This window comes from Rhinolophus sinicus, chromosome 10 (genome assembly GCF_057876585.1).
Source record: "Rhinolophus sinicus isolate RSI-liver-muscle chromosome 10, RSI-T2T, whole genome shotgun sequence".
In the NCBI taxonomy this organism is placed as follows: Eukaryota; Metazoa; Chordata; class Mammalia; order Chiroptera; family Rhinolophidae; genus Rhinolophus; species Rhinolophus sinicus.
Genome location: NC_142510.1, coordinates 5807771 through 5822040, shown reverse-complemented (window position 1 = coordinate 5822040; position 14270 = coordinate 5807771). Strand labels below are relative to the sequence as shown.

General features: G+C 46.9%; 1 protein-coding gene across 1 annotated transcript in view; it reads right to left on the bottom strand.

Moving 5' to 3' along the window:
• Window positions 1-11106: 11106 nt before the first annotated feature.
• The window catches only part of PARN (poly(A)-specific ribonuclease), a 119958-nt gene continuing 116794 nt past the window's right edge, over window positions 11107-14270 (bottom strand). The window contains exon 24 of the mRNA XM_019710397.3: window positions 11107-12166. Coding sequence (XP_019565956.3) covers window positions 12114-12166 — 53 coding nt within the window. The 3' untranslated portion in view covers window positions 11107-12113. The remainder of the gene's footprint in view (window positions 12167-14270) is intronic.

The following is a 14270-nucleotide window of genomic DNA, read 5'->3' as shown; positions in this document are numbered from 1 at the left end:
TTATGAAATTCAAAGGACTGGTAAAGAAGGTTTTTAATAATGCAATTGAGCCTTCTGTGACTATTTTATTAAGTTCTCACATATCCTAGTTCGCTAATAAAAATAAGGAGCAAGAATACTGGCGAATTTATCTTCCTTCATTATTAAAAGAGATTAAGGGGGGAAAATAAGTCTTAGGACTTAGCACCAATTTTTTTTTCTCCCCAGAATATTTGTTTTCACTGAAATGCCTTGGTCTCAACTACTCTGAAAAAGTGGGATTTCATTAAGTGTGAAATGATTCGGAGTCCACATCCTCCCTGGGTGACACCATTCTGAGGGAAGGGAGACAATACAAGGGGAGGCACTCAATTCTTGCCTCAGTTAGGTACACACATGGTAACCAGGGGAACTCTCTAGATTTTTCTCCCAGTGACACCACGACGGAGACACTCTCAGGGGACTGCAAGGACTTTAGTCAGACAAGAGGAAAGGTCTCTGACAGCCTGAAGGAAAACCAGAAGGAAATATGATTCTTGTTCACTCAGAAAGCACCCTATGTCCCATAAACCTGACTTTGACTCCTCTTGGGGAGAGAAAATTGGGTTGAACTAATGCTTTATTTATATATATATATATATATATATATATATATATATATATATATATATATATAACTCTATAACTGCCCCAAATCCTGGTTCTGGCTCAGCAACAGCAATGCAGGAGGAAGGTGGAGCAGAGAGCGAGGGTATCAGCCCAGCGGGGGTCCAGCTCCCACCTCCGCCTTGAGGCTGGATGACCTTAAGCAGTGTCTGGTCCACATGGTAAATGGGGAGACTGGATTAGAGGGGCTCTAAGCCCCTTTCCTGCTAAAGCTCACCATTCTGTGAGCCTACCAGCTGCCTTAGGGATCTTTAGTTTTACAGGAGTGTCACTGTACTGATTGTATGGGGGGGGGGGAGGTTGAACTATAAAGGGGAGAAGGGAGCTGGGGAAAATCACGTATTAGACACAGCACAGCTGTGTCTCCTAGAAGGGCTTAGTAAGAAGCCTGGGAAGTGGACTCCGGAAGGTGGCCGTTCACTAGCCACCTCTCCTTTGGCACTTCCTAGATGCTGGCAGAGTGTAGGTGGGCACGTAATAGACTGCCCTCATTTCCTCCTCACAACTGTACCAAGAGGCAAGAGCAGATGTTGGCGACTGTTGGTTGCCTCCCGATCTCTACCCTCCTGTTCCTTTTTACTAACAGAACTCTGGAATGTGTCCACCTGGGAAACTACTGTATTAAAGCAGTTAGTTACTGCTATATAACAAATAAGCCCAAAACTTAGCAGCTGAAAACAAGAAATGTTATTCTCTCACAGTTTCTGCGGGTCAGTTTTTTGGGTCCTCTGGATCACGTCTCTCAAGAGATTGCAGTCATGCTGTTCTTCCAAGTTCATTCATGAAGCTGTTGTACTGAGGGCCTCAGGGTCCTCGTTAGCTGTTAGCCAGAGACATCTGTTCCTTGCCACGTAGGCCTCTCCATAGGGCAGCTCACAACATGACAACTGGCTTTCCTAAGAGCAAGAAATGGTGCCCAAGATAAAAGCCACCATCTCTTTTCAACCTGATCTCAGAAGTGACATCCTATCACTTTTGACATCCTATCACAATAGAACCATATTCTGTTGGTTAGAAGAAAGTTACTAGATCTGGACCACACTCAAGGGGAAGGAATTACACAAGGGGGTGAATGCCCTCAGGAGGTAGGGATTAGAGATCACATACCACAACTACCTTTCCCAGACTCCCTTGCAGCTAGAAATGGCCATGTAACTAAATTCTAGGCAATGAAATATAAATAGATGTTTTGTGGTGGACTTCTGGGAAGACTCCTAAAGAGGCTCATCAGAATGTACTTCCTTTTTTAAAGTGTGGAACATAATGGCTGGAGCCCCAGCAGCCACCTTGGACTCTGAGGCAACCTTTGGAATGGAAGTTAACATGGAAAGACCAAAGAAGCCTGGGTCTGTGATGATTTCACAGACTCATACTACCAAGCTTTGACTGCCTGTCTCAGGGGTCTTTTATGTATTTTAAGCCACCATAGTCAGAGCTCTGTCACAGATGAACCCAGTCTTAAACACTACAGTATTATTATCCCCATTGCCGAGGTTCATAAGTACATAGAATTTATCCAAAGTCAAAAGCAAATCCGTGGTTGAGCCTGAACTTGACTTACAATTTGTTTCATTGCAAAACATATCCTTCTTCCAAGGCTTCTAGAGAGATCTGTGGGGGAGAATCATCTGGAGTTCCTGTCCTGTCTTCTAGACGATCTTCACCATCTGAAGTCCAACAGGACACAGGAGTGGTATGTAACAGCAGCCTGGCAAAACGGTCCCTGTACTAGGGCAAGGAGCAAAGATGGCTATTTTATTCATCATGTTATCTGTCTTTCCTATGAGGACACTCAGCAAGGAACACTGTGGACTGGGCAACTGTTGGTTTGGGAAACATTCCCCATTTCAGAATAAATGATAAGGAAAGATGGACTGAAAGAGCAAGAGATCTGGATAACAAATGGTGTGTGTTTAAAGGCAGGCTGCCCCAGCCTATGGGCAGTTTAGTAATGCCCTCTCGGAGCAGAGACAGAAAAATGCTCCAAGGCACGGGGCCACCTCCCTCAGGAGATCCTAATAGACCCCCAGTAGAGTTGGATGGAAGGCTCTGGTTGAGATGGGTTGTCCCATAAGCAGGGAATTCCATTGCAAACCCCAGGACCTCCCAGAGCAACCAGCCTCTGTATCTGTGCAGCCTTTTCATGTGTAAGGACTTTCTTCTTTCATTCACTCACCGACCTACACAGTATGTTCAGACCGAACACTAACCCCATTAATGAATCTACCTGGATGAATGGAGAAGGATTTGTCAGCAGCCTATCAATTAGCCACAGGTGAATGAGTGCTTCTCAAGGGTCTGAAAAGACTTGCCTTGCTCAAGTTAAGCTAAACATTTGTTTTGCTCTTTGTGTTGGTCTACAATTACTCCGTACTAGCAAGTCTTTCACAGACTGCAGGGCCCTTCCTGTATCCAAATACTCTCTGTAATAGTCAGGGCATTTTTTGGCGGCAAGTGACAGAATCATAACTCAAACTAAGATGAGCAAAAGGAGAGAGACGGTTTATTGATTTACGTATGTAACTGAAAAGAAAGAGGTGGGTCTAGCATTGGGCACAAACGGATTCAGGTTCCAAATGCTGCCACCCACATGCTCTCTCAGACTGAGTTGTCCTCTCCTGTTGCAAGTGGGTTCTCAATGTGCCTTGGAAACAAGCTGCCAGCAACCCCAGACCAGGTTCTTCTAGCACAGAGACTGTTCCCTGCCATGCTCACCTACCCAGGAAGTGACTGGCCCATCCCAGGGAGAGGGGGGCACTATGATTGGCTGGGCCTGGGTCATGTGCCCACCTCCTGTGGCTAGGAGGATGGGGGTGCTGTGAATGGCAGGCCCTACCAGAACTACATGATTGGAGAAATTGGGCTCAAAGAAATGGGGCGCTTCCAGAAAAAAGCAACCCGTTTCCACTTCAGTCCAACATTGCAAATATGTGGGTGAAGATTTTTCTGTGCAAGTGTCGTCCCAAATCCAGCTTGCAGATGGACCTGTCAATGCACTGCCACTCGTGAATCTGGCATGGGTTCCTTCCCCCTCACCATCCTCTGCCTTGCTCTCTGTCTGCCTGACAATCTTCCCTCATCCTCCTGCTTTGGTTTGCACTGGGATCTTAACCACCAGCTATAAATTTCCTGGGACAGAATCTGCCATTCTCCCTCAAGATGCACCTAAACAAGGGTGAATTTTCTCTATTGGAGAAGAGGGAATTCCCTCTTTAAGCCTTTCCTAAGCCCTCTGACAGCTGCCCTCGAGCCCTCTGAAGGCAGAAGACCTGCTGGTAAGCAGGCTGCCAGTTCCAGATGACATTTGACCTTTCAACTTCAACCAGTTGAGTGGCAGCTGAGTGCAAAGCCACAGCTGGGCGTTGACAGCTCCAGGCTGCAAAGAGGGAAACGGAGGGTGGTGCAGACCCCACCCATCTTCTGGGGGCAGAAGGGATAAGCAGATCTGCTTTACTTGACATGTCCCAGTGCTAGCCAAAGGGACACTGGGTATAAGCTCATTTACAGTTTTTCCCCCAAAACTGCTTGGGCCATAAAATAAACTGCTCCTTTCCAAGGAGCACAACTCTATTGGTAACCCTGCACATTTGCGTCCAATCACAGCAACCTTAGCATGGCTAAGGGTCCAGGGCAGGAAAATGTGGTGGGGTTACTTGACAACATGCAGAGAGCATTCAGGCGTGGTGCCACTGTGATGTCAGGAAGCTGGTCAGCACCTACAGCCCGTTGCGGCTGTTGTCACTGCTGCAGAGGCCGGGGTGACAGAGTGTAAGCATGTGCCTGGATGAGCATCCTGAATGCAGATGGCAGTGGCAGACGGCCAGAGTTAGCACGGACCTCAGGAGTCTTGTCTCATTTCCTTCTTTCAGGGAAGCATCTTACTCCCCCCGCCCGTTGGGCTGTCAGCCTAGTGTTTTAAAGGAGGGTCTCCCGACCACCTTTCCTCAGGACCCCTTCTGTGGTCACCATCCAGGGCTCCATTTTCTAGGGAGTCACACTCCTTCCTGCTGCAATGCTATCCTGTTTTCCTAGTCACCTCAGCCGTTTGGAGGCAACTGAGAGAAAGAACACAGTGAAGGGAGCTGGTCCTGGCAGACAGAGGGACGGACTGTGGGCTCGTCCTGTTTCCAGGCATTTATTTGAAACCTTCCTTTTGCCCTGTGTTTCCACTGGCCCCGTTTATGACAGTCAAGTCACGCACGTGTACTCAAGAGTCCGTTTTAGAATGTTTAGCTTTTCTCTCGCTTTCTCTTTTTGGTGTTGGGGTCCAGAGGGAAGCAGAAGCCAGGGGGCAGAGCTTCTGAAGTCTCAGCTCAGGCTCCCCCTCTGTGGAGGGGTATCTGATTCCAGAATTGAGCCATTTCTCGGCACATTGCTCTATTTTTGCAGTAGAGCTGGCTGCCCCATGCCAAGGCTCCTTACCACAAACAGAACTTCTGGAAGGGCCTACTGGTTTCCTCCAGGCTTTCAGACACCTCTTCACATTTCATTTGGCGTCCCTTCCCCAGCCTCAAAAGGGAATACTTGGAGCCCCTTCTGTTTTGCTGTGACTGCAGGCCCCTCTGAGGCTCTCCAGGGGGAATTCCTTTGGGGCGGCGGTGAGCCTGGCCTGACTCTACAGCCCTGGCCTCGGGCACACCCAGCTGCTGCTCTCCAGAAGGTGAACTGAGACGCCCCAGGGGAGGTCAGAGTGCCTGTGTGCATCCCAAGCTGTAGGCTCAGCCCTGAGTGTGATGGTGAAACCAACCACGGTGCCCACACTCAGTGCCCTTGTCCCCAGACCCCCAGCCCTTCCAAGTACCTCTGGCTCCCACCTGTCATTTGAGCCAGGATCTGAGAATTCATTGTATAAAGTGTCATGGGCAAGTGATATACAACTGAGATTCTTACCTACCAGGGGATGCATAGAATCAGAACACTCTAGAAGCAATCCCTCTGAGTCAAACTGAAACAGGTGGGGGGAAACAAGAGATCACCTCACTAACTTGTCAACCAGGCAAGAGCTACCCGTGCCCAAGACTGGCTTGGGTCCTCAGAGTCCACAGTAAGAAGCAGGGGAAAGCCACTTTCTCAAGGCACTTAAGACAGAGGGTTAGAAGATTCCAGAACAATAACAAACCCAATTGCTTGAAAGACTCCCACCTTATATAAGTATCTCAGCTCCTTCTCTCGGGCAGTGTGGCCGTTAAGAGCTGTCTCTGGCAGACAGACTGGGTTCAAATTTCAGGTCTGCCACTTACTACCTGTGTGAACTGAGGATGTTTCCCAACTGCTCTGAGCTTTCCTTTCCCTTCCCAAGGGAACAAAGGGGACGATAATAATAACGTGCCCGACACATAATAAACCTCAAAGTCTGAGTAACAAGTGTCTACGGGAGCTAGACCCTGAACATGAAGAGTGACATTTTCTACATGGTCCCAATTATCCAAACTCAAGATTCGAACAAGCTAAGAGGTGACGATTTCCAATGTGAACTAGGGATAGACATGACCTTGCCCTTGGATTTGCTCCCAGCCGCCCCAGCTTTGGTTTATAAACAAGTGTGTGCATTGCCCCTGCAGTGGAGGCGCCTTTCTCAAGACCAGTGGCTCCCAGACCTGAGCGGGCACCTGAACACCTGCACGGCTTGTTTCCAGACTGAGGCCCCACCTCGTGTTTCTGAGTCAGTAGGACTGGGGTGAGGCCCACAAATTTACATTTCTAACAAGTTCTCAGCTGCTGCTTCTGCTGCTGCTGCTGCTGCTGCTGCTGCTGGGAACAAGCTGCTTCAAAGGCCTGGGTGTGGCTCTTCACACTCTGGGCAGCCATGGCCTTCTCTGGAAGTGAAACGATTAACTGATTCTCAAGGTAGGTGTTTTGGACACTGCTACTCAGGATTTGCAGTCCTCTGGCAGGAGCGTAAATTGAAAAGCAATTTGGCAATATAGATGGAGATCCTGTAAAACGGGTCTGCTCTCTGGTGCTGTGATGCCCCTTCTGGAAAGCTGTCCCTTGAGAAACAGTCTAAGATATGGACAAAGCCTTCTACTCGCCTGTGTCACTGACAAGGAGGTGGTTCGAACTCTCTATTCCTCGAGTTGTGGATGGGCGGAGAGTAAGAAGAGGGGAGTCTGGTCCCAACTGAGTGTACGGACACCTGGCATAACCAGGTGGGCACAGATGAGACACAGGAACGACCCCTGCTGCAATTTCTCTGTCTCCCTGTGTGTGGACATAGAGCAGCACCAAGTCTTCATGAGGCACATACCAGTGCACACATCTTGAGGTTTGAATTCCAGCTTTGCCACTGACCATGACCTCCAGGGCAAGTGACTGAACCCACAGGGGCCTCAGTTTTATCTTCAAGTGGGGATAAGAGGACCCACACTTCAAAAAAGTCATGATGTGTTTAGAATAGAGTGCGCTCCAATATACCTTTCCTGTCATCACAGAAAAACACACACAGTGGAGTGGAGAAGAAAATCTACTTTCAAGAAGCAGAGATTAAATAGTGGAGGGGGAGTTGACCTTCAAATGGAAAGTTCTAGAGAGTGGGGGGTTTTATGTTTTCAAGGAGGAGACGCTTGTTTTCTCCTCGTGAACCAGGGGACTGGGGTTCCCTGACTCCCTGTGGGGGTTTCCCGGTCTCCCTCCGCAGCTCAGTGAACCCGTGAGAAGGGTGGCGGTGGTCCCGCTTGATAGCCGAGGAAACTGAACCTGAGCCAGCGCCCTTGGGCTCACACAGCGGAGAACTGAGCTCAGACCTGGGCAGCCACCAAGCCCAGATGCCGAGGGCTGCAGCACAGCCTCTAATGTGTGGTTTCCTCAACCCCGGTGATTAATGGAAACTCTTTCAAGAGTCTAAGTGGGAATGAGCAAATGGAAACGGGAGACAATGCAGGCTCTGAGGCTGGAAGGTGGGTGCTCCTACGACACTCCCAGCTGGACACTGAGTGCTTGCTGATTTACACACACTGGGCAGAAGGTGAAGTCCACTGCACAATGGAGAATATGGGGGGTGGTGAAAACAACAAAATACCCAGACACTCCTTCCCCCATCCCCCACCCCCACTTACATAGACCCAGCCTCCCAAAGTAGGCAAAAGCCTAAGCTTCTGAGTCACGGTTATTCGTCAAGGTTAACTTATAGGCACAGTGTCCAAGATGCTATTTAATTTTCACTCCATTCAACAGCTAGAGGACAACCTGTTGGGTAAGATTCGTCCTTCCTGAGTAAAATTATGGGCTCTGAATTCCCAGATTCTGGGTATTGGAAATAAGAGGCTGGGCCAAGTGGACTGCAGTACACAGAGGGGAGATGTGGAAGAAGAGTTTACACTTCTCATCACCGACTGGAAGGTAGGAGGGAACCACCTTCAGTCTAAGACACCCCCCCATCCAGGCTCAGAGCACCTATGAAGGAAACTGGAATGAGAAGTGCTGTTCCCCACCTGTCCTTGTGCTGAAGAGGCAAAAGGCTGGTGACCAGGCCTCGGGCTGGTCTCAGGAATATGGCAAGATGTTTCCATGGACAAGCTGCACGAGCCGGGCATGGATCCAAAGAAGTCCACAATTTGCACAACCAGGCAAGGTTCTTTGGCTTCAAGCTTTCTGATCTAGTATCTCCCTTAAAAAAAATAGTCATGGGGATTCAATTTCTTTCCTTATGAAACATTAAGTCACCCCCTCCCCTCCCAAGACACCCAATCAAAGGACTCTTTTTCTATTATTCTGTCTTGTCTGATGGTGTTATTTTTATCTAAAACATTTCAATTTTAAGACCCTCTCAGCTGGTGATGTTTTCACCAGGCCCAGCTGCACCAAGAGCTTTCTCAAGTTCATGTTCACCACATGACTAGAGAAAGCAGGAGGCCAAGACAGGCATGGGCAAGTGGCTGAAGACAAACTGGACTGCTTTTAGCAGGGACCAGCCAACTTGGAGGAGAGGGCAGCTCACAACCAGGGGAAACATGAACTGGCCTTCAGGGATTCTATTTCCCCTCCTTGACAAAATCGGACACAAAGATTTCCTCCATGAATCATTTGGGGAAAAAGAATATTTCAGTTGAAGTAATGAAACTTAAGTCATGAGATTTTTTTTAAAAATCCCCAAAGATTGCACTATTTTTAACACTCACTAGTTTCCCAGATCAGGAGAGAGTGGCCTGGCCTCAGCAGTAACCAAGGGTCATAGCATTTTCCTCTCCACGTGAAGAGAAGGGCTGCAAAATCATCCAAGTGGGAACTGCACATGTAGAAAATAACGAGACCCTCTCTGTGCAGCTGTTCAGCAATAATAACAGCACATCTTAAGCGCACACACACACACTCACAACCCACTCTTGTTATTAGGTCCACAGATTTTTGCGCCAGGCACCAAAGCAATCCGACAGTGCTGGCATAACTGGATACCCACATGGATTGACAGGACCTCAACTCCCGGCTCCCACCATACACAAAAAAACTAATTCAAGATGGACTGTAGACTTAAACATAAACTAGAATTACAAAGCTTCGTGAGGAAACATGAAAGAGGATCTTTACAACTTGAGGCTTTCTTAGAAAGAACATAGAAAGAGAAAATTGACATATTTTATCTATTTGACACCATTAAAATTGAAAACTTCTGCCTAGCAAAAGATACTGTTAAGAAAATAAACAAGTTGCTGGGAGAGTGGATCATGAATGTTCCCACCACACACACACAAAAAAAGGGCGACGTGTGACGTGACGGCGGTGTTGGCTAGAGCTATGGTGGTGATCCTTTGGCGATGTATGTAGGTATCAAGTCATCATGGCGTCCACTTTCAACTTACACAATGTTATATGTCAGTTGTGTCTTAGTAAGGCTGGAAACAAGCACGCCACAGAACAGGACTACATGTCTGCAAAACAACTACCTGACCAAGTACTGCTTTCTAATATATGATGAATGCCTGCAACTTACTAACAGGCAGACAAACAACCCGATGAAATATAGGCAAGAGAACCGAACAGGTAATCCATAGAGGAATATAGATAAATGGCCAAGTAGTACATCATTATTAGTCATCAGGGAAATGCAAAGGAAAGCTTCAATGAGAGATACTATACACCCACCTGGACGGCCAGGCAACATCAAAGGTTGCCAAGGGCAGCAGTTACTGGAACGCTCGTGCATTGTTGGTGAGAATATAAATACAACCACTTTGGGAAAAGATTTAGAAGTTTCTTATAAAACTAAACATTCGCCTATCCTATCACCCAGTAGTTCCACTCTTTGGTATTTACCCTCCAACATGATAGCTTTTGTTCTCAAAAGATTTGTACCAGAATGTTCCCAGCAGCTTTATTCATCTAGGTCGGTTCTAGTTGACAGCAGCAGATACAACCAAGGGTTTTGGATCAAAAGCATAATCTTCAAATACAACTACAATTTACTGTGCACTGTGTATGCTGGGCAGTTTACATTATCTCATTTAATCCTGTAAGGTAGGTTTATAATTCTGATTTTATGATTGAGGAAACGGAGGCTCAGAGAGGGAACATAATGTGTCCAAGAACACAGAGCTGCAGTTGGAACATAAACTCTGCAGCACAGAGTGTATTTTCTTGAAAGCACTCCGTCCCAAGCCCCTCTCTAGATCAGTAGTGACAGGGGTGCAACCTGTGTGTTTGCACAGCTTTTGGAGCAGGAAGCACTGGGTTTTAGGGGACAATGAGAAATTTCATTACCTTGGGGCAAGAGGCCTGATTTCTCTCCAGCTGAAGATCTGGGGTTGTTAGCCCACCACCGTATCTGCGTTTCCTGGCAAGGCGCCCTCATTAGGCCACAGGTATTTTTCATTTGTACGCCAATCACAGTCTTCGGTGGGGTTTCCCTCTTGTTCACTAGGTAAAAAGAAGGGACAGGCACTGCCTGTTTTTCCCTGTAAGTTTTAATGACACAGCAGAGTCCAGCTCTCATTAAGCCCCCTCCCTTGAGATCTACCTTTACTGTTTGTCTTCACCTTCCCTTCACACTTCCCCACTGAGCTGTGAGCAGTGACAGCTTTAGAAGAGGTGGGACCTTCCTACCACATTTGGGTTTGTAACTCTGTGGCTATCAAACTCCTGGGGAAGGGAGAAGAAGTGGGAAGGGGAAATGTTAAGAGGCTCGTAAGTGGGGAAAGTACCTTACAAATTTTAATCTGCATAACACCACGGATTCTGGAATCAGATCAGAGTTGTGAGAGCTCCGATTCCTTCCACTGCAGAAAAGATGCAGACCCTCCCACACAGCCAGTTACCACCGGGCTCAACTCTAGCACCAGGCGTTCTACTCGCTGAGACAGTATAAGGGTTACAGGTAAAGAAAGAAAAAAAAAAATCCATAAACACCAGACTTGGTGACTTACAGAGACTTTTAGGAGTGGTCTTTAGAGAGAAATGATATCTACATAGAGATCAAATATGTCACTCACTTATAAAAAAAACAGAGAGAGAAAAAGGAAAAAACCAGAATCCTATGAAAATGTCTTTAATTTTCATCTTTTGGAAATACATTTTTCATTTTTAATTCCATGATACAAAAATGTTAAATATCTAACAATGATCTATACGAAGCAGCTCTACTGAAGTAGATCCAGGAAATTCTGTTGCTGTTGTGATCTGCTTCAACAGAGAAAGGGCTGGTACACGTAGACGTGACATGATTTCACACACACTCACACTCACACACGCAGATATACACACACATGCCACCTTACCCACCGACAGCCACCCAAACAGAGGAGACAACCCGGCTAAGACAGTGACACGTGAACACAGCACTACATGGAAAAACAGAAATTAACTTTTTTACTTGTCCCTCTGTGACAAACTCGCATCTTAGGAAAAATAGCTCTAAATAAATATGCCCCAAGGGCAAGGCATATGTTAAGCTCCTTTACAGGCTGACATTGTCGTCGGTAGAGATTTTCCTACTGGAAAAAACAAGCGTGCGAGCTCGGTAGTTTCAGGCAGCTAAGGTGGGAAGCAGAGACACAACTGGTCTCTCCACTGGGAGACCGGACCACGTGCTCTGACTGCCCAGCATCTGAGCCCGAGGAGTTAATGGGAACTTCCTGAAACAGGAAGGAGTTCAACCCCAGGGTCATGATCCCAGCACCCAGGAATGTCAGCTCTTTTTGCATATGTCACAGCCGACATTCCCCATCAGGTGGATTCTTAAACACACTAATTCATGACAGGGAAGGTTTCACACCAGCGACAAATGACCGGTTCACAATGTACACATTCACAACAGCCTGCAACCATGCTGAGTGTCAGCAGACAGTTTACATTAAAAAGGAAGGGAAAAAACACAGCCAGAGAAAGAAAAGCTGGGTGTTGGTTTGTGTTTCAGGACACACACTGGGTTTCCACCCCCTCCCGTACACCACACTTAGTAGATACAGTATGGCTTCCAAACGTGCTGGCTGGTTCCTTCTCAGCATCAGCACCCACGATTTGCTTCACTCGGGTCTTGGTTACCACGTGTCAGGAACCTCAAAGAGCTTGGCGGAGCTGTCCGAGATGCTTCCTGGTGGGAAAAGACAAAACGAGATGAACAAGGAGAGGGGAACAGAACGCCCAGTACAGAGCAGCGTGGCTGCACCATCACAACGGGGAACAGGACACAGACAGGTCGTGTCTGTGGAGACCGGCGGCCAGCAAACTGCAAAGGGGCATGAGGGAGTCCTCTGGAATCATACAACTGTTCTATATCGAGATCGCAGGGATGGTTATATGGTTAGACACATTTGTCACAACTCATTTAACTGTACACCTGAAAGTGATGACTTTCATTGAACATAAAGTATATCTTAACAAAGCTATCCCTGCAAAAGATATGAAGACTGTGGTTTAAAAAAATCCAACAAAATTTTAATATAAAATATTATGCTGATAATTAAAATTATCTGGCCAAGGCTTTTTTAAATGCAGAAAAAACAGGGTACTACCTTGTATATAGTATGATACCAACGATGTGTAAAAAAATGATAGAGTGAAACATATTAATAGTATCAATGACTGTGGGGTATAATTCCTCTACTTTTCTTTATTTTATAAATTTTCAGAGTGAGCACATTACTTTTATTAACCAAAACAACAAAAGAAATTAAAAAGTGGTAAACACAACTGGTGATTGTTTCTGCTTATGTTTCAACTAACTACCGTGGAAAGAAAGGGAGAAACTCGGAGAGGTAAGCCATCTCACCGCAGGGGAATCCGAAACAATCTAAAAAACTACACACGTGCCATCGTATGACTTTCTACAGAGTGGAATTCTGTACACGGAAAGGTCCTTTGGGTGCCACATAAAAGATTTTAACTGGGAAGTAAAAAAGATTTTAACTGGGAAGTGCTCCAAAGGGCCTGATAATGGGAGGTTTCCTACCACAGCAGGCAGAGGTCCCAGGGTGGCTGATGGGGGCCCAGCGGGTTGCCAGGAGGAACAGGGAGGGCACAGAAATGCTGGGAGCACAGCACAGCACACACTTCACCTGTCACATTCAGGCTGGAAACCTGAATTTTAATTTTAAAACCCCATTTTAATTGAGTAACTAAAAAGCTCCCGGGGAGGTCACTGGGCTTCCCAGCCTGGTCGCTCAGGGGACTGCCAGCAGCAAGTGCAGATCTTGTTCCGGACCCTAAGGAGACCTGTAATAGCATGAGGCGACTGCTGCTCTAGGTAGAGCCTACATTTCTGCATTGTGACCCGAAGGGTTTGAGCTTGAAAAGTTCAGCAGATTAGTCAAGACTCCAATTAAACTCAAGGCTCTTGGCAAACATTTCAAAGCTTAATGTGCTGTGTTTTAAATGCAAGGCAGACAACATGGAGAAGCTTCTCTGTTAGGTGACAAAATAGTCAACAGACAGTCGCTGTCTCATGGCACTCCTTGGCGAGCGCTGCTGAACAGGGCGCTGATGGAACCTCCAGCTACTGGACTGTCTGTCCATCAGGGTCCCGAGAGGGGCCAGTCTGCTCAGCGTCAGGCCTCTCCCCGGCGGCCATGTGACTTCCTGTAGAAGTGAGGGGTGAGGCTGAGGCTGGGGTTTCTTCAGACCCTGGGGACACTATTCGCTGAGTCAGCAAGGACAAGTGTACTGTGGAAGCCCCCCGATTAAACACTTCCTGGGGAACATTTCCCAGGGATAGTTTATTCCAGCATAAACAGCACACAGTACTGTTTTCCTTTCTGTACCAACCAAGAACGGACCTTGAATTCCTCAAAGGAAAAGTAGATAGCACTACCAATCTACACTAATCATCATGAGTATAAAAGGAGGGGACTTACATGACACATTTGCTTCCTAAAAATAGGATAGAAACAACGCCTGAGAGAAAAATATTTACCAAGGCCACAATATGTACATGAAACAGAAGTGCCAAAGGGGCGTGGTCACTTGGATTTTTATCACATGACTTCATCATTTGAAAGTCCAGGTTGGTAATCATTTCTGATCTGGAACAGCTGCCAGAAATCCTTTGCACACAATCCTTTGCTTCCTCTCAGTGTGGATCAATCTGACTCGGCGGAGTGGTGCAATGTGTGGGCTCTGGATCAGACAGCCCCTCCCTCGGCCATACCAGCTAGACAGGGGGTGCCAAAAAAATGTAGACACACTTTAAGAAAGGAAAA